This window comes from Haemaphysalis longicornis, unplaced genomic scaffold (assembly GCF_048455015.1).
Source record: "Haemaphysalis longicornis isolate Haplotype H1 unplaced genomic scaffold, Haemaphysalis longicornis Haplotype H1 scaffold_13, whole genome shotgun sequence".
NCBI classification, from domain to species: domain Eukaryota; kingdom Metazoa; phylum Arthropoda; class Arachnida; order Ixodida; family Ixodidae; genus Haemaphysalis; species Haemaphysalis longicornis.
In genome coordinates, this window is record NW_027526233.1 from 17,211,012 (window position 1) to 17,232,964 (window position 21,953).

Below are 21,953 nucleotides of genomic sequence, written 5' to 3' on the forward strand. Positions count from 1 at the left end.
GGCGCCCCAGCTATGAGCCGCTTTCTTGTGTGATCAGTCATCGCCAGTCAAAGTTCTTCTGACAAAGGGTGAGGAAATGAGAGCGAAGATAGAGACACATATCGTTGCAGCAGTACGAAAGTGTTCAATAAGTGTCACCAGGTTTTGGCCTTCAGTAATGTGAGCTTCAGTAATGTTGCCTTCACTAATGTAAGGCGCGCAAGGAACACAGGACCACGACGGTCATCCCATACGTTCACGGCGTCTCACACAAACTAAAAAGGATTGTGGAGCGCTCAGGGGTGCGAGTCTTGTTTTCTGCTCCCAAGAAGTTGGGCGGCCTGTGCAAGGCGGTGAACCCGGAAGAACCTAAGCGCAACGTCTGCAACAAGAGACACACAAGGCGTTTTGTCAAGTGTGCGACTACAAGATTCCCCTGTCCTGCGGTGGCCCGTATATTGGACAAACGGGACGATGTGTGAATGACCGTCTTCGTGAACACGCTAACAACATCAAATCCGGTACCGGTAGTAACCTTGCCACACATGTTGCTTCATGCGCGAACAAGCCCTCATGCGAGCCCTTGTTTGAGCATTGCATGTTCTTAAGCGCTATGGTGACCAAAGAACACGCGAGATCTTTGAAGCTTTTTCTATGCACGAGCGTGCGGGTGCATGCGTCAGCAAACCGTCTGTCGACCTGTTGCCAAAGGAGATTGCATATCTACAATCTTAACTTTATCTTGTTTTAGTATTCTTCCTGGTTTTTCTTATATTGCCTGCGCGCAATAAAATTTCATTTCATTCAGTTGTCAGTCAGCGCCCGTGTTTGCCTTTTCTCGTCTTCCGTGCCGTTTGTTGCGCTGTTTTTTGCCTTCAATGTGAGGACAGTTAAGCAAACCCTTAGGAACCTGTTCACGCCTATATGGGAGCACTGGTGTGCTGAAAACCCACCCAGGATCATGTACACCCATTTCCTGTTCCTAGTCAAAGGTTAGGACTTGCCGCGTGTTGCATGGCAGCGCCTACGAGTCATTGCAATCAAACCTCATTCCTCCAGGTACAAGCGTGAGAAACGCATAACGTCCCATTGACCCTCAAGCTCAGCCAAGGTCAAGCGGACGTTTTGCACAGATGGGCAGAGTGAAAGCATTTGATTGTTCCTCGTTCATTCTAAAAAGGGGGGGGGGGAGCCAGGGTGGGGAAAGGGGGAAAAAAGTAAAGGCACGAGCCATCAGGAAATGTTTGCATCTACTCGGCAGCATGCATCGCCGGTCTGGCAACAACCGATGTCCCCAACTCCCCCATGTGCAGGTCCTCACGAGGCGTGGTGCACACGGCCTACGTGCGAGTGTGCACTTTCCGAGACCGGCAGTGCCGGTCTACCGACCGCGGGGCCCTTAACAAGGCCCTGCTGAGGGCATTAGAGGATGTTCCCAGCAGCGCAGCCTTCCTCTGGCAGTGGGTGTCCCTCTCCACGGGGTCACTGGGGGCCCTGCGAGTGCGCAGGCAAGTACTATGTGTATTTGTGTATGTATACTCGGGAGAGTGAAGACATCCTGGTTTTGAATTAAGTACATGTATATGCATTCAGTGAAACTTCGCGAAACCGTACCTGACGGGGACGCGAAGAAAGTACGCACTAACCGGCACTACGGTTTATCCGAATGCATTAGGCAAAAGGAAAACTGAGTTGGGGATTCGGCTTACTCTGCGTATAAAAAGAAACTACGGCTTATGCGGGTACAGTTCAACAAGATTCCACTGTATATAGGTTGTATTCATTGATGTGGCCTGCATGCAGGCAACCATGTGTGTGCACCGCCAATTGTCTGTGTTGCTAAGGCGACGCCTCCAAATCACGTGTCGCTGGTTACGTCGTGCTCCACGAGATGGCTTGTCCATGATGGCGCCCGGTGGAGCACAGTACACAACTAAAGAAGAGCTAGTTTGATGTTTGGAACTGTGCCCCACCGAACGCGTAGTAATATCTCAAAAGGAGCCCCTGTGCCTGGTCACAGGGGCTGCTTCCATCGCGAGGTGCGAAGGGTGCGTTATTGCGATTGTTCTCTTTGTGCTGCTGAGCCTAACGCTGTGCTTTTGATTCCTGGTTGCGGCGGTCGCTTTTCTGATGGCAACGAAAAGCGAAACCGCCCGTGTGTTCAAGATTCCGGCGTGCATTAAAGATCTCCACATTGTCATGTCAAAATTAGTCTGGAGCTCTCCACTACGGTGACCGTCATCGTCAGTGTAGCGTCAACGCATTACACCTCATAATCAATACTCGTGTTATTCTTAACGTCACATGATTTGTTTCTTTCATATGTCGGGATCGATCTTCTTATGAACCAGTGGAGTGACCAAAAAGCAAATTATTGAGGCAAGCTTTAAGTGCAGTCTTCTTTCAAGATGTGTGCATGCATTGACGTCTGAATTTGTCACTTGCGCAGAATGATAGACCACATGAGCTGTTGTCGCTTTTATACCCGAGTACAGTACGTTCACTCTCCATTAACCACTCTGCCGCCGCAGTGCTTTGAACGCGTTACCAGCGCACCTGCCTCCCTCGACAGGTACCTGGACAGCCTGGTGCAGCAGGAGCGCGCCCCCCTGGCCTGGCTGGTGGCCCTCTGCTTTGAGCTGAGGAGGGCCCACCTGCTGGCCCAGTACCGCACGCCTGGTGGGTGTCGGGAACCACAGACGACGACCCTTGTGCCATGAATGTCTTGTTAGTTTGGATGAAGCCTAATTTTTATGCAAGAGGGACGCTACTGTCACTAGGTGGCTACACGTGTTTAACTTTTATTCCAAGCTTGGAACCTGAAAGTTAAAAAGGTTGTAGGTGTGATATGCCAGTGATCCTGTGGTGGGGCTTCTAATTTTCTTCTTTATCCGGACTCGCTTAAAGGGACCCTGCAACACTCTTCGTGCAGTGCAAGTAAACCTGCGTGACGTTTAGATTACACTGCCAGGAACACCCGAGCCAAGTATTACACGTGCACGTGAAGGGAAAAGCACGCAAATCGCCGTGATAGATGCGGAAAAACCAATCGCGCTCTCTTCAATTCTCCTCATTATGCACCCCTGGCATGGCCTGTGCGACGTCAATTGGGCCATGGCTGTCCTGGCTGTCCTATTGGCTGACGCTGGTCAACTTCGCGGCTAAATTGTGGCATTTCCTGTGACGATCAGCCCTCATCGGCGCTGTGTATGAACCTCTTCTATGTCTGAACCTGTCCGCATCCTTTTGGTGTTTCTTTTGTTTTGAGTGCGCGCGGAGTTTGAGTGACGAACTAAATATTCCACTTTCAATGAGCCCACTCGACAACGAACGTTTATTGCTTCAAAAACGCCCTACCAGCCTGAGCGCTTGCTCGCGAGCAGGCCGCCTTGCCTGCTTTTTTTGTGGCACCAGACCGGAAATAGACCCGTCCACGTTGCGGGGAAAAGGACAAAACTCCCCGGCCTGTGACGTATCGAAGGCCGCCGAACAGAACGCCGCGCGTCGCCTTTCTCTCCGGGAGAGAGCGAGCAGCTTTCGTCGCGTTGTCCGTGGTTGAGTTGAGAGGGAACATTTATGCGCGATTTTTCATCACTCGTAGTTTCGGTGATAGTGAACGGATTTTCATAATTCTTGCGGGAGGAGATTGCTGGGACAATAGACTTTACCCCAAAATACATTCCGAGTAGTCGATGGTAAGTGTTGCAGGGTCCCTTTAAAGAGGGGGGTGAGGGTGGCGAATATTGCCATGGTGTCATTCCAGAGAGGGTTGGGGAGTTTCACACTTACATTTCCTTATCTTTCACTTGTGACTTGAAGCTCTTCCTTGTGGAGTTTCTGTGCATGTTTGTCTGCTCTTGTGCTCCTTCTCACAATGCCTGTGTGCTTATAGCCTTCCAGGTGGAGGATGTGTATACTGCTAGGCATGTGTGAATGGCAGCTTCTTGCTCTCGAAGTGAATGTGAAGCCTCTGATGATTTTGAATCAAAGTGAGCACTTCACAGTCTCTAATACAAAAACTCGTTTAAAATTTTTCGGTTAACTTTCAGTGGCTGGCACAAGAAAAAAAACAAAAAGAACTACATAACTGATGACTAGTGCAAAAGCTTTCCTAAAACTGCAAGAAAAAAATTCAGGTAATTGCTTTTCAGGGTCTCCGAAGATTGAGTTAAATAAATTGTAAAAGTGAATCTGCTTTCTCGAAGGTGCCTTCAATCCTCTCTGTCCTGGTTGCCACAAATGGATGACCGTATTCTCCATCCACAAAGCATTTGGCACCTTTTTCTGATGGGAAAGTTTTTGCCACATGGCTGTGGACCAAGCAACAGAAAGGGTTCACCAGTCTGAACCGTTGTAGCTTCTGCCGTTGAGTAGTTTCAGGCATTTGCAGGGGTTACACATACTCGTAGATTGCATTAGGGTTTGGGGTCAGTTGCAGATCATTGGGAAGGCAACCCGCAGTTCAGTATGACCGAAGACCCCCTGGTGTGAGAAGTAGCAGCACCATCTTGTTGCCGCATTCTTGTTTGGCGATGCAGAGGCCGGCTTCACCCTCCCCAGCTGCCGAAACCACATGCGACGCATCCTGGAGCGTGCCGTGGAGTCAGTCTGTCACCGGCGCTGCCCTCTCCTGTGGAGGCTCTACATCGACCTGGAGGTGAGGGGTGCGGTTTGCGGCTGGAACAGTTGTAGCTATGAAGGAATGTGGTGTCACCCTTACCAAAAGGGACAATCAAAACTGAACAACTGCTCTAACAGTGGAGCTGTGGTAGGTTGAGCCCTTTCGTTCGTCTGCTGTAGGTCTTGCGTCACGCGGGGGTAGGAGCAGCTTCGCAGGTCCACTGATAGAGGGCGCAGTGTTCTCGCAGGAATGTGGTGTCAGCCTTACTGAAGGGGACAGTCAAAGCTACACAACTGTTCTAACAGCAGAGCTGGGGTATGTTGAGCCCATTTGTCCGTCTGCTGTAGGTCTTGCGTCACGCGGGGGTAGGAGCAGCTTCCCAGGTCCGCTGATAGAGGGCGCAGTGTTCTCGCAGGAATGTGGTGTCAGCCTTACTGAAGGGGACAGTCAAAGCTACACAACTGTTCTAACAGCAGAGCTGGGGTATGTTGAGCCCATTTGTCCGTCTGCTGTAGGTCTTGCGTCACGCGGGGGTAGGAGCAGCTTCGCAGGTCCACTGATAGAGGGCGCAGTGTTCTCGCAGGAATGTGGCGTCAGCCTTACTGAAGGGGACAGTCAAAGCTACACAACTGTTCTAACAGCAGAGCTGGGGTATGTTGAGCCCATTTGTCCGTCTGCTGTAGGTCTTGCGTCACGCGGGGGTAGGAGCAGCTTCGCAGGTCCACTGATAGAGGGCGCAGTGTTCTCGCAGGAATGTGGCGTCAGCCTTACTGAAGGGGACAGTCAAAGCTACACAACTGTTCTAACAGCAGAGCTGGGGTATGTTGAGCCCATTTGTCCGTCTGCTGTAGGTCTTGCGTCACGCGGGGGTAGGAGCAGCTTCCCAGGTCCACTGATAGAGGGCGCAGTGTTCTCGCAGGAATGTGGTGTCAGCCTTACTGAAGGGGACAGTCAAAGCTACACAACTGTTCTAACAGCAGAGCTGGGGTATGTTGAGCCCATTTGTCCGTCTGCTGTAGGTCTTGCGTCACGCGGGGGTAGGAGCAGCTTCGCAGGTCCACTGATAGAGGGCGCAGTGTTCTCGCAGGAATGTGGTGTCAGCCTTACTGAAGGGGACAGTCAAAGCTACACAACTGTTCTAACAGAAGAGCTGGGGTATGTTGAGCCCATTTGTCCGTCTGCTGTAGGTCTTGCGTCACGCGGGGGTAGGAGCAGCTTCGCAGGTCCACTGATAGAGGGCGCAGTGTTCTCGCAGGAATGTGGTGTCAGCCTTACTGAAGGGGACAGTCAAAGCTACACAACTGTTCTAACAGCAGAGCTGGGGTATGTTGAGCCCATTTGTCCGTCTGCTGTAGGTCTTGCGTCACGCGGGGGTAGGAGCAGCTTCGCAGGTCCACTGATAGAGGGCGCAGTGTTCTCGCAGGAATGTGGTGTCAGCCTTACTGAAGGGGACAGTCAAAGCTACACAACTGTTCTAACAGCAGAGCTGGGGTATGTTGAGCCCATTTGTCCGTCTGCTGTAGGTCTTGCGTCACGCGGGGGTAGGAGCAGCTTCCCAGGTCCACTGATAGAGGGCGCAGTGTTCTCGCAGGAATGTGGTGTCAGCCTTACTGAAGGGGACAGTCAAAGCTACACAACTGTTCTAACAGCAGAGCTGGGGTATGTTGAGTGCATTTGTCCGTCTGCTGTAGGTCTTGCGTCACGCGGGGGTAGGAGCAGCTTCGCAGGTCCACTGATAGAGGGCGCAGTGTTCTCGCAGGAATGTGGTGTCAGCCTTACTGAAGGGGACAGTCAAAGCTACACAACTGTTCTAACAGCAGAGCTGGGGTATGTTGAGCCCATTTGTCCGTCTGCTGTAGGTCTTGCATCACGCGGGGGTAGGAGCAGCTTCCCAGGTCCACTGATAGAGGGCGCAGTGTTCTCGCAGGAATGTGGTGTCAGCCTTACTGAAGGGGACAGTCAAAGCTACACAAATGTTCTAACAGCAGAGCTGGGGTATGTTGAGCCCATTTGTCCGTCTGCTGTAGGTCTTGCGTCACGCGGGGGTAGGAGCAGCTTCGCAGGTCCACTGATAGAGGGCGCAGTGTTCTCGCAGGAATGTGGTGTCAGCCTTACTGAAGGGGACAGTCAAAGCTACACAACTGTTCTAACAGCAGAGCTGGGGTATGTTGAGCCCATTTGTCCGTCTGCTGTAGGTCTTGCGTCACGCGGGGGTAGGAGCAGCTTCGCAGGTCCACTGATAGAGGGCGCAGTGTTCTCGCAGGAATGTGGTGTCAGCCTTACTGAAGGGGACAGTCAAAGCTACACAACTGTTCTAACAGCAGAGCTGGGGTATGTTGAGCCCATTTGTCCGTCTGCTGTAGGTCTTGCGTCACGCGGGGGTAGGAGCAGCTTCCCAGGTCCACTGATAGAGGGCGCAGTGTTCTCGCAGGAATGTGGTGTCAGCCTTACTGAAGGGGACAGTCAAAGCTACACAACTGTTCTAACAGCAGAGCTGGGGTATGTTGAGCCCTTTCGTCCGTCTGCTGTAGGTCTTGCGTCACGCGGGGGTAGGAGCAGCTTCCCAGGTCCACTGATAGAGGGCGCAGTGTTCTCGCAGGAATGTGGTGTCAGCCTTACTGAAGGGGACAGTCAAAGCTACACAACTGTTCTAACAGCAGAGCTGGGGTATGTTGAGCCCATTTGTCCGTCTGCTGTAGGTCTTGCGTCACGCGGGGGTAGGAGCAGCTTCGCAGGTCCACTGATAGCGGGCGCAGTGTTCTCGCAGGAATGTGGTGTCAGCCTTACTGAAGGGGACAGTCAAAGCTACACAACTGTTCTAACAGCAGAGCTGGGGTATGTTGAGCCCATTTGTCCGTCTGCTGTAGGTCTTGCGTCACGCGGGGGTAGGAGCAGCTTCGCAGGTCCACTGATAGAGGGCGCAGTGTTCTCGCAGGAATGTGGTGTCAGCCTTACTGAAGGGGACAGTCAAAGCTACACAACTGTTCTAACAGCAGAGCTGGGGTATGTTGAGCCCATTTGTCCGTCTGCTGTAGGTCTTGCGTCACGCGGGGGTAGGAGCAGCTTCGCAGGTCCACTGATAGAGGGCGCAGTGTTCTCGCAGGAATGTGGTGTCAGCCTTACTGAAGGGGACAGTCTAAGCTACACAACTGTTCTAACAGCAGAGCTGGGGTATGTTGAGCCCATTTGTCCGTCTGCTGTAGGTCTTGCGTCACGCGGGGGTAGGAGCAGCTTCGCAGGTCCACTGATAGAGGGCGCAGTGTTCTCGCAGGAATGTGGCGTCAGCCTTACTGAAGGGGACAGTCAAAGCTACACAACTGTTCTAACAGCAGAGCTGGGGTATGTTGAGCCCATTTGTCCGTCTGCTGTAGGTCTTGCGTCACGCGGGGGTAGGAGCAGCTTCCCAGGTCCACTGATAGAGGGCGCAGTGTTCTCGCAGGAATGTGGTGTCAGCCTTACTGAAGGGGACAGTCAAAGCTACACAACTGTTCTAACAGCAGAGCTGGGGTATGTTGAGCCCATTTGTCCGTCTGCTGTAGGTCTTGCGTCACGCGGGGGTAGGAGCAGCTTCGCAGGTCCACTGATAGAGGGCGCAGTGTTCTCGCAGGAATGTGGTGTCAGCCTTACTGAAGGGGACAGTCAAAGCTACACAACTGTTCTAACAGAAGAGCTGGGGTATGTTGAGCCCATTTGTCCGTCTGCTGTAGGTCTTGCGTCACGCGGGGGTAGGAGCAGCTTCGCAGGTCCACTGATAGAGGGCGCAGTGTTCTCGCAGGAATGTGGTGTCAGCCTTACTGAAGGGGACAGTCAAAGCTACACAACTGTTCTAACAGCAGAGCTGGGGTATGTTGAGCCCATTTGTCCGTCTGCTGTAGGTCTTGCGTCACGCGGGGGTAGGAGCAGCTTCGCAGGTCCACTGATAGAGGGCGCAGTGTTCTCGCAGGAATGTGGTGTCAGCCTTACTGAAGGGGACAGTCAAAGCTACACAACTGTTCTAACAGCAGAGCTGGGGTATGTTGAGCCCATTTGTCCGTCTGCTGTAGGTCTTGCGTCACGCGGGGGTAGGAGCAGCTTCCCAGGTCCACTGATAGAGGGCGCAGTGTTCTCGCAGGAATGTGGTGTCAGCCTTACTGAAGGGGACAGTCAAAGCTACACAACTGTTCTAACAGCAGAGCTGGGGTATGTTGAGCCCATTTGTCCGTCTGCTGTAGGTCTTGCATCACGCGGGGGTAGGAGCAGCTTCGCAGGTCCACTGATAGAGGGCGCAGTGTTCTCGCAGGAATGTGGTGTCAGCCTTACTGAAGGGGACAGTCAAAGCTACACAACTGTTCTAACAGCAGAGCTGGGGTATGTTGAGCCCATTTGTCCGTCTGCTGTAGGTCTTGCGTCACGCGGGGGTAGGAGCAGCTTCGCAGGTCCACTGATAGAGGGCGCAGTGTTCTCGCAGGAATGTGGTGTCAGCCTTACTGAAGGGGACAGTCAAAGCTACACAACTGTTCTAACAGCAGAGCTGGGGTATGTTGAGCCCTTTCGTCCGTCTGCTGTAGGTCTTGCATCACGCGGGGGTAGGAGCAGCTTCCCAGGTCCACTGATAGAGGGCGCAGTGTTCTCGCAGGAATGTGGTGTCAGCCTTACTGAAGGGGACAGTCAAAGCTACACAACTGTTCTAACAGCAGAGCTGGGGTATGTTGAGCCCTTTCGTCCGTCTGCTGTAGGTCTTGCATCACGCGGGGGTAGGAGCAGCTTCGCAGGTCCACTGATAGAGGGCGCAGTGTTCTCGCAGGAATGTGGTGTCAGCCTTACTGAAGGGGACAGTCAAAGCTACACAACTGTTCTAACAGCAGAGCTGGGGTATGTTGAGCCCTTTCGTCCGTCTGCTGTAGGTCTTGCGTCACGCGGGGGTAGGAGCAGCTTCGCAGGTCCACTGATAGAGGGCGCAGTGTTCTCGCAGGAATGTGGTGTCAGCCTTACTGAAGGGGACAGTCAAAGCTACACAACTGTTCTAACAGCAGAGCTGGGGTATGTTGAGCCCTTTCGTTCGTCTGCTGTAGGTCTTGCGTCACGCGGGGGTAGGAGCAGCTTCCCAGGTCCACTGATAGAGGGCGCAGTGTTCTCGCAGGAATGTGGTGTCAGCCTTACTGAAGGGGACAGTCAAAGCTACACAACTGTTCTAACAGGAGAGCTGGGGTATGTTGAGCCCATTTGTCCGTCTGCTGTAGGTCTTGCATCACGCGGGGGTAGGAGCAGCTTCGCAGGTCCACTGATAGAGGGCGCAGTGTTCTCGCAGGAATGTGGTGTCACCCTTACTGAAGGGGACAGTCAAAGCTACACAACTGTTCTAACAGTAGAGCTGGGGTTTGTTGAGCCCTTTTGTCCGTCTGCTGTAGGTCGTGCGTCACGTGGAGGTAGGGGCAGCTTCCCAGGTCCACTGATAGAGGGCACAGTGGTCTCAGGGATGTGGTGTCACCCTTACTAAGGGGGACAATCAAAGCTGCACAGCTGTTCTAACAGCGGAGCTGTGGTATTTTGAGCTCTTTTGTCCGTCTGCTGTAGGTCGTGCGTCACGCAGAGGTAGGAGCAGCTTCTCAGTTCCACTGATAGAGGGCACAGTGGTCTCGCAGGGGCAGGTTCTTAGGAAGAGGGGAGGTGGGAGGTTCCCGTTTGAACTCATTCCCATTTCGCCCTTCCCGCTTGTTCCGTTCCGTTTCAACCCGGCGCAAAACGACCTTCCCGTTTCGCCCTTTCCCACTTGGCCCGTTCCCGTTTGAACCCATTACCATTTCAACCTTCCCGTTTGTTCCTTCCCATTTCAACCCGGGGCGAAAGAACCTTCCCGTTTCGTATTTTCCTTTTTGGTCCGTTCCCGGAATAACGTACCCAGTTTATGAAACGTTATAAAAACATTTTCACATTGTTTTTCATTTGGTTACAATTCAAGTCATACCAATTAACAAATATTTTAATCTTTTAAATTAACAAAGCCTAACAAACAAATTAACAATTAACAAATTAACAAACAAATCTTTTAAAATAACACACCAATTAACAAATTAACAACAAATTAACAAACACGTTGCTTATTAAAACGAAAACAGCAAAATACCTAAATGCACTTAACTAAATGTATTTAGGTCGCGAGGGTCGCCCTGCATCTGCCCTCGTTTGCACTTGTTCGGTCGAGTGACTCTCGTCTCTAGCTTCTTTAGATACACCCCCAAAACACCAGGCCCTTAAGTTTTATTACATTAAAACGACGCCATCATGGCCGTGTCCCGAAAGAGTCTGAAGAGGAACTACTAACACACACGATCAACCAAAGGTTTATACACAAACATATATTTTATCCACACTCTAGAAATAACTTTAACTCAAGCTTCAAGATATTCCTCAAAGGACGAGTAAATAACTAATAAAAACAAATATTTGAACCCCCCCCTCCAGAAAAGACAACAAATGTTAAAAGTGAACTAAATAAATCAAAACTATCCGATACTCCGTTACCAAAAATGATAAAATCAAAAAGCCCAGAAAAGCGCCGCGGAAGCACAAATAAAAAATCGCAAAACACCCTCACTATGACAGAAATCGTATTTGGCGGACTAACACATTTAATCGTTATAATAGCGCAAGTGTACATCAATGTCGAAAAGACACAGATGAAAACTATAAAAGATAAAAAGATGTATAAAAATAAAGTAACCCTGTGTATCTGGATACATATGTCACATCTGGCTAACAAAAAATCGCAGTCATGAGAAGCGGCGAAAATTTAAACTTAGCTTTGCGTTTTATTGATTCTGTTTATTCCCGTCACTCTAGTACACTCAATTTGCATAATAGAGCAAACCTTCAGAAACTGAAGCAGCGCAGGGTCGTCTCTAGCCTAATTTTTTTTTTAGTACAGAAACTTAAAATTGTCGCGGGAATACTACCTCCAAGGGCCTTTCAGACATTTAGCGAGAAGACATCATAGTAAGAATATAGGCAGCCAATCAGCTGAATTACTATTCGAAAGTTCTCTTTGTTTCCTCGTGCAATTTCTTACTGGAATAAGTTAACTGAACGAACAGGAACTCGGTATCGTTAGAAAAATTTTCCCCACGTATTGGAAATGTGTGTTCTGGTTGAATCGTGGTGTTTTAAAATTGGAATACATTACGAATGCATATCGTTGTTCGGACCCTTTTGCGTTCGGACCTCTTTGCGTCTATTACATATTTATGTCTTTTACTTATTTGTGTTGGGCGTTTTTAAACTACGGCAACCAATACTGATGTGTTTTATGTTCACTCCTGCATGAGCCCGACCAGGCCGTAAAGTATCAGTAAATAAATAAAAAATCTGCCCATTACTCACGCAGGAAAGGCATTAGTAGCCAATTCTCAGATTTATGCACATGTTTTTGCCTTTTTTAAAGTCTCTCCTACGGACATCTTTGATCTAGATCTCTCGAACCCGAAGACAGAGCTACGCTCAAAACACTGAGCGTACGAGTGGCTGATAAATAAATTTCTGCTGCACGTACGAACACAAACTGCAGAAAAATCCAATGCGTGCATTACTCAAGATATTGGGTATCTTTCTAGTAGAAAGGGAAGTATCGGCCTAAGGCATTCAGAAACTTTTATCGGCCGGAAACATCGGTCGATTCCGGAAAATTTCCTGCATACAAGTTTTCAGTGCATGACCCGTTGCTTGTAAGCACATTTTGGAGAACAGTTTCGAAGACGGTAACGCATATTTTCAGAAATACAAATGGGTTGGAACGATGCGGGTTCAAATGAGAAGGGCGCTTTGGGAGCGGGTTGTAACGGGAAGGGCGTTTTGGGAATGGGCTGAAACAGGAAAGAGAGAGAGAGAAAAGACTTTATTGACTAGTAACGGTCCGGTGGCGCCGATGGCATCATCCGGGCCAGCCCTAGGAGCTTCAGGTCAGGCGTCCGGCGCTCGGCCCCAAGGGGCTCGCGCCGCCTACCCGCTGCCTCTCCAGGGCCTCCCGGACGGACTGGACGACTAATTTCTGGGTGTTGTAGTCTGACGAGGTGATGGCTCTTCGCACTGTCACTGGTAGCTGTCGGATGCTTGAGGGTGCGGGGTCTTGGGGTGTGCACTGTAGTATGTGGGCCAGCGTGCCGCGAGTGGCGCGGCAGACGGTACACGCGGATGTCTCGTAGATTGCGGGGGCTATGTGGCGGCCCAGTACTGGTGTGAGCACAGAGTCTGTCTGTATTTGGCGATAGAGGGTCCCCTCGCTTCGAGTGAGGTTGGGGTGTGGGGCCGGGAACCGTCTCCTGGTGTCTCGGTACCACCGCAGTATGGTGCTATAGTCTTCTAGTGGTGTAGGTAGCAAGTAGGGCGCATCTTCATGGGATCTCCGTCCGGGATTCAGGGGCGTGGGGGGAGACCTCTCCTGGGGGGCCGCCCGACTGGTGAGTTCGCGAGCGGCCCGGTCCGCAGTGATGTTGTGGTTTCGGGCGCGGTCTACCCCGGGGGGCCTGCTCCTCGTGTGCTGGGAACCATTGCAGTCTCAAGGGTCGGGTGGTAGAGCCTGGAGCGTTGCTGAGAATTCGTACCGCGATTGCCGCCACAGCGTTGGTACCGTAGTTGCGTATGGCCGATTTTGAGTCACTGAGGATGACTGCGCAGCCGGGGTCGGTTGCGGCGAGGGCGATGGCGATTTCTTCTGCTTGCGCCGGTGTACTTGCTCGGAAGCTGGCCGCGGTGACTGTGACGCCCGTGGTCGCTGTCACGACCGCTGCCGCGTACTGCCCGGGTCTGGCGTGGTATGCGGCCACGTCTACGTATCGTGCACTCTCGTCGTTGGCGTACAGTCTACTGAGGGCTCTAGCCCGGGCTTTCCTGCGAGCGTCGTGGATGCCCGGGTGCATGTTCTTCGGAATGGGCGCGATGTGCAGGCGGCGAATGAAGACCGGGGGTAGGGGTTGGGCTTGCGGTGGGGGATCGTAGAGAGGGCGAAGTCCTGCTTTGTCGAGGATGTGGAATAAGAGGACCAAGGGCCGAGACGTCCCGGCGATACGATGGTGCTTCTATTTACAAAGATGGCGACTGATGAAGACGAAGCAGCTCGAGCGAGAGCTGCTCACGCGACTATGGGCACCGATGATGGTGATCACATCGGTGCAGCAATGATGACACCTATAAAGTTTCTACATCTTCCCCGCCCACAACAAACCGTGGTCAGTCCGCTTCCATAAACTAACATAAGTTCGTTCCGATCCGATCCGGTAGGCAGTCATAAGGGGAAACTGCTGCAGGTGCCGTCTTTTGAATGAATCCTCGCTGGGAATATCGGCGCAGTCGACGCAGCCAGGTAGAAATTCGCAAGCCGTCTTCAACGCTTTTGTACTCAGATGTTAGTTCTTCAAATGCACATTTCGAGATCCGAAAAAAGTTTCCCTGGGACTTCTGCTTCTTTCTGGGGCTCTGTACACTGACAATTCTGTTGCAGCTATCAGATGTTTCCTTTTTCTTTAAATCATGCTTTCCGCGAACTTTCTTTCTTACGCCGGGTTGTCTGGTAAGTTCGGCAGCACTCCTCTTGGGATATTTCTCGAAAATGGCAGCATCCCGCTCCTCAGTGTCGTGCATCGCTTTTCCTTTTCGTGTCTTGTCTTGCCCTTGATGTGCTGCAGGTAGTACATTCGTTGTCTCCAGCTCGATACGTCCGTCACACGTAGCCTGTGCTGGTGGTAGGGAATTTAATGAGCAAACTGTCTCGCTCGAAGTAGTGTCGACGAATTCTTGAAAAACAGACGAGAGTAAGGCATCTTCAGTTTGAAAATCAAGCGCAGCCAATGAGGGAGTCGCATTCTCCTGTTCTGCTTGCGGTACGAAATCTGATGGCAGCGATGTTCCTGTCAAGACAGTTTCTTCATCCGAAGTTTCGAGATCACGTGGGTCGTAGCATTCCTCTGTAGCCGTCAAAAACTCTCCGAAACTTGTAGATGAATTCAATTTCTCGAGGATCTTGCAATGCCCTGTGGTGTCGTAGTTTTGGGTTTTCAATCGATAGTATATGCGGATCATAACGTGAGTAACATCGTCATCGTAGTCTGCGTTGGTTGCGAATTCCTCATCCAAGTGGTCGATGTCAATAAGCGGTTCAATTTCCTCATTCAACCGTCTAAGTTCAACTTCAATTTTCCGAAGCTGGCGCAGAAAGCTCGTCAACCGCTCGCAAACATCGCTCGTCATTACAGTCAGCCCTAATGCGGCTTCGGCGTTTCTGCGTAGTTCACGAGCAATTGACCGCGTCCTTTCTCTTGTCATCTTCAGTTCGTGCGGGTGCATCTTAGGTTGAGGAACACCCTGTTCGTGCATCAGAGGTAGTCTGTTTTTCATTGCGCGATGAGCTCCGGCACTCCCCTCACCTTTTGCAGAATCGCTTTCTAGACCCACCGAAGAAAATCCTCGGAGGGGAGGATGCCTCGTCGTCTTGTCTGCCCATCGCGTCGGTAGGCCATGGGTAGCACCATCGTCGATATATCCATCAAACGGTCCGTCGTCGGCATCGAGGGGTCCTCCTTCTCGTAGGCCAAAGTTCGGATGAATCCGACTCGCACTGGGCCTTCTTCCCGGGTTTGTCGGCACCAAAATGTGGAATAAGAGGACCAAGGGCCGAGACGTCCCGGCGATACGATGGTGCTTCTATTTACAAAGATGGCGACTGATGAAGACGAAGCAGCTCGAGCGAGAGCTGCTCACGCGACTATGGGCACCGATGATGGTGATCACATCGGTGCAGCAATGATGACACCTATAAAGTTTCTACAGAGGATGTGGCGACCGGTGGGCTTGCTTGAGAGGCGATTTAGCTGGTTCATGCGTTGGGCTTCAGCAATCTCGGCGAGTGTGTTGTGCACACCCAGCTCAAGGAGGCGGTCCGTTCTAGTGCATCTGTACAGTCCTAGGCTCTCGCGGTATGCCTAGCGGAGGGCCGCATCTATGCGTTGGGTCTCCGCCGCCGTCCAGTTGTGGTAGGCCGCGACATATGCAACGTGGCTGACCACGAACGCTTGGACTAGCCGTAGTGCACTGGCCTCCGGCATCCCAGCGTGGCGTGTGGCGACTTTGCGGATGAGCGTCATTGCCGCAGTGACCTTGCGTAAAAGCCGTTGCACCGTGTGCGAGTTGGCGCCGTTAGCTTGTATGTGCATGCCGAGCACGCGCAGCATGTCCTTTCGTGGTATGGCGCTCCCGTCCGCCGTGTGGAGGTTGATGTTGGGCTGGGCTCCGTATCGAGTGCGGCTCGGTGCTATGACCAGCAGTTCCGATTTCGTCGGCGAGCACCTAAGTCCCGTTCCGTCGAGACTGCATTCTACTGCTTGCACCGCCTGTTGTAGAGCTTCCTCGATCTGACCGTCGCTTCCGTGGACGGCCCATATGGTGATATCATCGGCGTAGAGGTTGTAGTTAACGCTCGAGATTCTGTCGAGGGCCGCAGCGACTCTCATCATTACCAGGTTGAAGAGGAGGGGGGATATGACTGAGCCTTGCGGTGTGCCTGTGCTGCCTTGCCTCTTAGTCGGGAGTTCTAGGTCCCCCGCGTGGATGGTGACCGTTCGATCCGACAGGAAGGCTTTAACGTACGTGAAGGTCCTTTCTCCCATGTTGAGTGCCGAGATCTGTTCCAAGATGGACGCGTGCTTCACGTTGTGAAACGCTCCCTGCAGATCTAGTCCTAGGATGGCCTTGGTATCGCTGGTTCGCCTGTCGTAGATGGCCCCTTTGAGGAGGAGCATGGCATCCTGCGTGCAGAGGCCCTGGCGGAATCCGGTCATGGTGTGGGGATACCTGTGATTCATTTCTAGGTAGTGGTTCTAACGATTAAGGAGCACGTGTTCGAGGCACTTGCCAACGCACGAAGTGAGCGAGATCGGCCTGAGGTTGCCAATATGGGGCGGTTTGCCTGGCTTGGGTATCAGGATGGTCTTGGATTCTCTCCAGCTCTGGGGTAGGTGGCCCGTACGCCAGCAGTGGTTGAAGTAGCGGGTGAGTCTCTCTAGGGATGTGTCAGGGAGGTTGCGTAGCTCTTTGTTGGTGATGCCATCTGGGCCCGCCGCCGAGGTGGCATTGAGGTTCTGGAGCACGTTCTGCACTTCCCAGAGTTCTATGTCCCGGTCGAGGTCAGGGTTGGCGACTCCGCCATATAGTGGAAGCTTTGCAGATGGGGTGGTGGAGAGATATTTTTCTTGCAGGTAGCGGATCGTGTCTTGGGAGCCGTTCTCTCGCGTCGCCCAATGTATCGTACGCTCGAGATGGGTACGCTGGGTGGTCTTGGACTTCGCTGGGTCTAGCAGGTATCGGAGCAGATGCCATGTGCGTCCGACATGAAGTTGTCCCCCGGCTTGTTGGCACACTGCGTGCCACTGTTGACGGCAGAGAGTTGCGCAGTATTTTTCGATTTCCCTGTTGAGTTGGGCAATTTTCTTGCGTAGGTTTCGGCTGCTTCGGTACCGCTTCCACCTGCGTTGCAGGGACTGTCGGGCTTCGAGCATGTGGGCTAGGTGACTGTCTACACTGTCCACCTGTTCGGGGACTTCGACGGCCCGCGTGGTGCGCTTCTTTACTCGTTGGAGTGTCTGTGTCCACTCCGTGATGGCCTGGATGTTGTCTCTGCCGTCGAGGGCGTCAAGCTGTTCGCGTTCGTACCGAAAAGCGTCCCAGTCCGTGAGATGTTGCGTGCGGCGTTTGGCCGACAGGACCGCTTGACTCGTCGGGACGAGGACTTCGAGGATGTAGTGGTCACTCCCGAGGGAGTGGCCCGTATGGCTCCATTGGGCTGCGGCGCAGTGCGGGGCCGGGCGGTGGAAGGTGAGGTCGGGATTGGTGTCCCGTTGCACCGAGGTGCCGATGCGGGTGTGGAACGTCGTGTCATTGAGGAGCAAGAAGCCGGTGTTGGCTGCCTCGTCATGTAGTGACCGGCCTTTAGCTGTCGTTCGGGGGTAGTCCCATGCTTGATGTGGGGCGTTGAAGTCACCTCCGACGAGCACTGTGTTGCTTCCAGCTAGTTGGATCAGTCTTCGAAAGAAGTGGCGGAATCTCTGTCTGTAGTGTCTCGGATTGCTATATGCAGTGACTACGAAGATACTTTCTTTGCTCTTACGTCTGCCTAGCACGATTTCCGCTACGCCGTATTCTATGGGGCTGGCAGCGATGGGTGGGTGCTCGATGCATGTGATGCCTTTCTTGACTAGGATGCTTACGCCTTGAGCTGTTCCCACACCTTCACCTCGGGCGCTGGGGGGAATGGCGTAGGCATGGTACCCAGGCATCGTCAGGATTTGCTCGCTGTGTGTTTCCTGAAGTAAGAGGACGTCCAGTGTGGACTCGGGATCAAGTTGCCGGATGTGTTGTTGTAGCGTATTTCTTTTGAAGTGGAGTCCGTTTGCGTTCCATTGCCAGATTCTAAGAGGACGATGTCGGTTCGAGGGCGGTGTCATGGTTGGGCCGTTGGGTATTGGGGTGGTGATGAGGACGACGTGGCGGGTGCCAGCTGTAGGTGTGCTTGGATTTGAAGCATCATGGTTTGGATGTTTTGCATAGTGCTCACGAGTTGTCCGTTACTTTCTAGGGTCCCTAGGCGTTTGTATATAGACTTGATTTCTGTCTCGACCCGGTCCTGTCGGTCCCGCTGATGGTCGAGGCGGGTGAGTATACGTCGCTCTTTCGAGTTCTCCAGCGCCCGGCGCTTTGGGCCAGGTTCCACGCCGCTGCCCACTCCCGAGCCTCTGTCCACCATTGGGCGGGCCTCTGCGAGCTCCATAGTGTCAGTGTCCATTTCGGGGGGCGTGCTTACTGTCGATGGTAGTTTGTGCAGGGCTTTCACCGGGCTGGTGCAGGGCTAGCAGCTGTTCAAGTTTGGCATTGATCGCATTGATTGTGGCGTTTTGGGCGGCGATCTTGGCGTCTTGTTCTGCGATGTGTCGGCGAAGCTGTGCATTCTCGTGGCGGAGTTGGGTCGTTTCGGCGTTGCTGCTCAGTTGTCTTGGTGTTTCGTGCTTCGAAAGAGGGCGTCGGGATAGGCTGCTCGGACGCACCACGTCTGCCCAGCTGACGGTCCCTCCAGTGGCGCCGGTGATCCCTCCGGCCCGCTGTCTCGATGCGGAGCGCCGCGCTTCTCCACCTTTGCCGCTGGTACTCGCTGAACGCTCTCTGGCTGTCCGGCGCATGCGCGATCGGCTCCTGCGTGTCCCGGGTGCCGTGCGCTCTCCTCCGACCGGCGGCGTCTGCTGCTGTTCCAGCTGCGGCAGCTGCGGGAATTCTTCTGAGTTGGCCGCATATTGTTGGTGGCGTTGCTCCTGCGCTGCAAGCTGGTGTTCCCAGCGCCGTCGCGTCACGACAATGGGGACTTTGTACCTGTTCGTGCAGTCGGCTGTCCCCGTGAGGTGGCTGCCGCCGCACAACTTGCAATGGGGTGTGCACTGCTTTTCGTGGCCTTGCCCGGGGTTTGGGGTCCCGCAGGCGAAACACACAATCTTGTGCGGTTGTGGGCAGACGTCCGCTCGGTGTCCGATGTGGCCGCAGCGGCGGCAAACGTCATAGTGCTGGCGATACAGACTGCAGCGTAGGAGTATGGAACCATACTTGACAAAGTTAGGAACCTTGGTACCCGCGAAAAGCACCACCACTGTTGTTGTACTGCCAATGCGATGAGCCTCCAAAGCCATGGGATTTGCACTGTTGACAACATTTTCTTGTATCTCGAGGGGGGAGTCTTCCGCGGCGATGCCTCGGATTACTCCCTTGACGGTGCCGTGCGGTGCCGCTCGATACGTGTGCGCCTCGTGTTGTTGGCCTCCGACATGCAGGGATCGAATCCGAGCATACTGCCTGGCTCTTTCCTCATTGGGGGTACTGACCACGATGTTTTGAGCTGGGTTGGTACATATGGTGTCGTCTCGCGCCGTCTCTCTTGGTGTTTGTGCTGCTGCTAGGACGGCGGACATGATAATATTCGCTTCATTTCTGGCGACGTTAAGGCCTCCTCTTGGGCGGATGATAATCTTGGTATCGGACTTCGGTAGCACGTTGGGCATGCGGGCTGCTTTAGTAAGACGGGCGGAGACGCGTTGGGCGAAGTTAGGGTTCCGGTCGGGGCGGTTGGACTGCCGCGGTTCGGAGGAGCAGAGGCCGGTGGTGTTAGTAGATGCTGGCTTACTTGCTTTCCTGATATTTTCCATCCGTCGGTGTCTAGTGGTGAAAGGTCTTCGCCCTCTACGGCGACGACGCCGCGGCCGTGCAGGCGAAACGTGTCTCGGTGCGGCGGGGCTTGCGACGTGGTCGAGTCCGTGCCGGGAGCCGGCATGCTGAGATCCATGGCCTCGGCGGCTCAGTCCGGAATTTGAGCGTTAACTGCCGTTGGTAGGTCATGGTTGAAGTCGGTGGATGAGGCGATTCCATGGCGAAAGGAGCGAGCGAGCGCAGCGAGCGCCCGCACGGCGCGAGCTGCCGACACGGAGCAGTAGGCCTAGCAGCCACCGCTGGCGCGCCGCTGGGGAGCCGTATTCGTGCGAAGCCTAGGCGTGGCTGAATAGGCCTAGCGGGGGCTGGGCACAAAATCGCTGATATTTCACGAAGAATCCAGTCCTCGGGGCCAAAATTGGTGTCGATCAGTTCCGGGGAACTTCACACACACGATGAGCTCAAAATCACTGCGGTCAGATGTAATTAACACGACACAATCAGTGAAATATGCGGAGCCCTTGCGGATCACGTCCGCTCAGCGTGGCGACCGCAGCGCCGGAAGCGCCTAAGTGGGAAGGTCGTATCGGGAACGGGCGCACACGGGACGGGTCAAGCGGGAAGGGCGTTTCGGGAATGGGTTCAAACGGGAAGGGGTCAAACGGGAATGGGTTCTTTCGGGCTACACCCGGGGAGGTAGCCTCGTGCTGCAGTCGTTTAGCTGTCGATTCGAACGAACGAATCGCAGAATTTGCATGGCGGCGGTGCTGCCACTTCTGGGCGAGCGGCCAACACAAGAGAAGCATAGCTCTGCTGTTTCAGCAGATTTCACATTGGGTGGAAATAAATTTAGTGTTTCTATTTGTTGTTTCAACTTTAAGATCACTGATTTGATTGATTGTGGGGTTTAACGCGCCGACGCAACGCAGGCGATGAGGCGCGCCGTAGTGGAGGGCTCCGGATTAATTTTGACCACCTGGGGATCTTTAACGTGCGCCGAAATCCCTTACACACGGGCGTTTTTGCTTTTCGCCTCCATCAGAAAAGCGGCCGCCGCGGCCGGGAATCGAACCCGCGACCTCGTGCTCAGCAGCGCAACGCCTTAGCCACTGAGCCACCGCGGCGGGTAACTTTAAAGGCCAACTGCACTCAAATTTCACCTCGACCAAATTTATTTTTAATGCGTACTAAGTACCCCAAATCAGCTGGGAAAGAAGTGGTAGCCCCGTGAAACGCCTCGTTAATAAGTTAGAAGCGTTTAAAAAAGCTCCGCCGCAGAGCACGCTGCACCTGCCGGCGGATCGGGTAATCAGCCACGACGCGCCTGTGACGTTCCAGCCGACAGGGGATTCTTCCTCTGGCCAGCCACGAAGCTGGAGAACCGGTCGAGCTGTGCTGCGCCGCTTCACCCATTCCCTGCTCCGTGCGCTCGTGGAGCTTGCGCGCAGACATTCGCCTGAGCTGTTGACCGTCCGGCCGCTCGCTGGACGGCTGTAACGTCACTGCAATGGCCGCGCTCTCCTCGGTTTCGGTTTCAAAATCGCCGATTTTTGCTGGCCGTGTGCGGCGTCCACGCGCATATTTCAGCTGTTGTGTTTGGCATGTTGGTTTCTTTTTAAGTAGACTATAGGAAAATAGGGTTTTCAAGAGGTCGAAATTTTGAGTGCAGTTGGCCTTTAAGATCACAGCTTTGAAAGCTCTTCTGGCTTTTCATTGGCAGTAAACTGCTTGGCTTGCTTAGGAGTAAAAAATCAAAGCTGAAATTTCTCTGTCCCATTTAACTTTCAGTTTTACGGGATACAAGAAAGCGTGTCACACATTGTGAGTGAGGGTGTGCAAAGTTATTCATGGAAGTGAGGAGCTTCCACACCTAGAAGTTTTAGAAAATACCCAAATTTTTCCAGAATGGCGGTTGAAGGCTGGGTAAGTCGCGTAAATGATTGCATCACTAATCTAAGACTTCTGTCGCTGTTTCATGCATCTGAATAGACTCCGACTGGAAGAAATGTCACTTTCTCTTGCAATCACCAGCATAGGTCTTTTAACTGCACTTGTGTAACGGTACAAAATGCTTTACTGAAATTGAAATTGGAAGAACCTACCGCGAGTTGTGCTGAGAGGACCTGCTATTTATTAGCATTTGAGAGTT

General features: G+C 53.0%; 1 protein-coding gene across 1 annotated transcript in view; it reads left to right on the top strand.

The window, feature by feature from the left end:
• LOC144164259 (nuclear exosome regulator NRDE2-like) overlaps positions 1–21,953 on the top strand; it is a 99,474-nt gene that overhangs the window by 69,211 nt on the left and 8,310 nt on the right. The window contains exons 14-16 of the mRNA XM_077694775.1: positions 1,293–1,487; positions 2,552–2,658; positions 4,518–4,636. Of these exons, the coding sequence (XP_077550901.1) occupies positions 1,293–1,487; positions 2,552–2,658; positions 4,518–4,636 (421 nt within the window). The remainder of the gene's footprint in view (positions 1–1,292; positions 1,488–2,551; positions 2,659–4,517; positions 4,637–21,953) is intronic.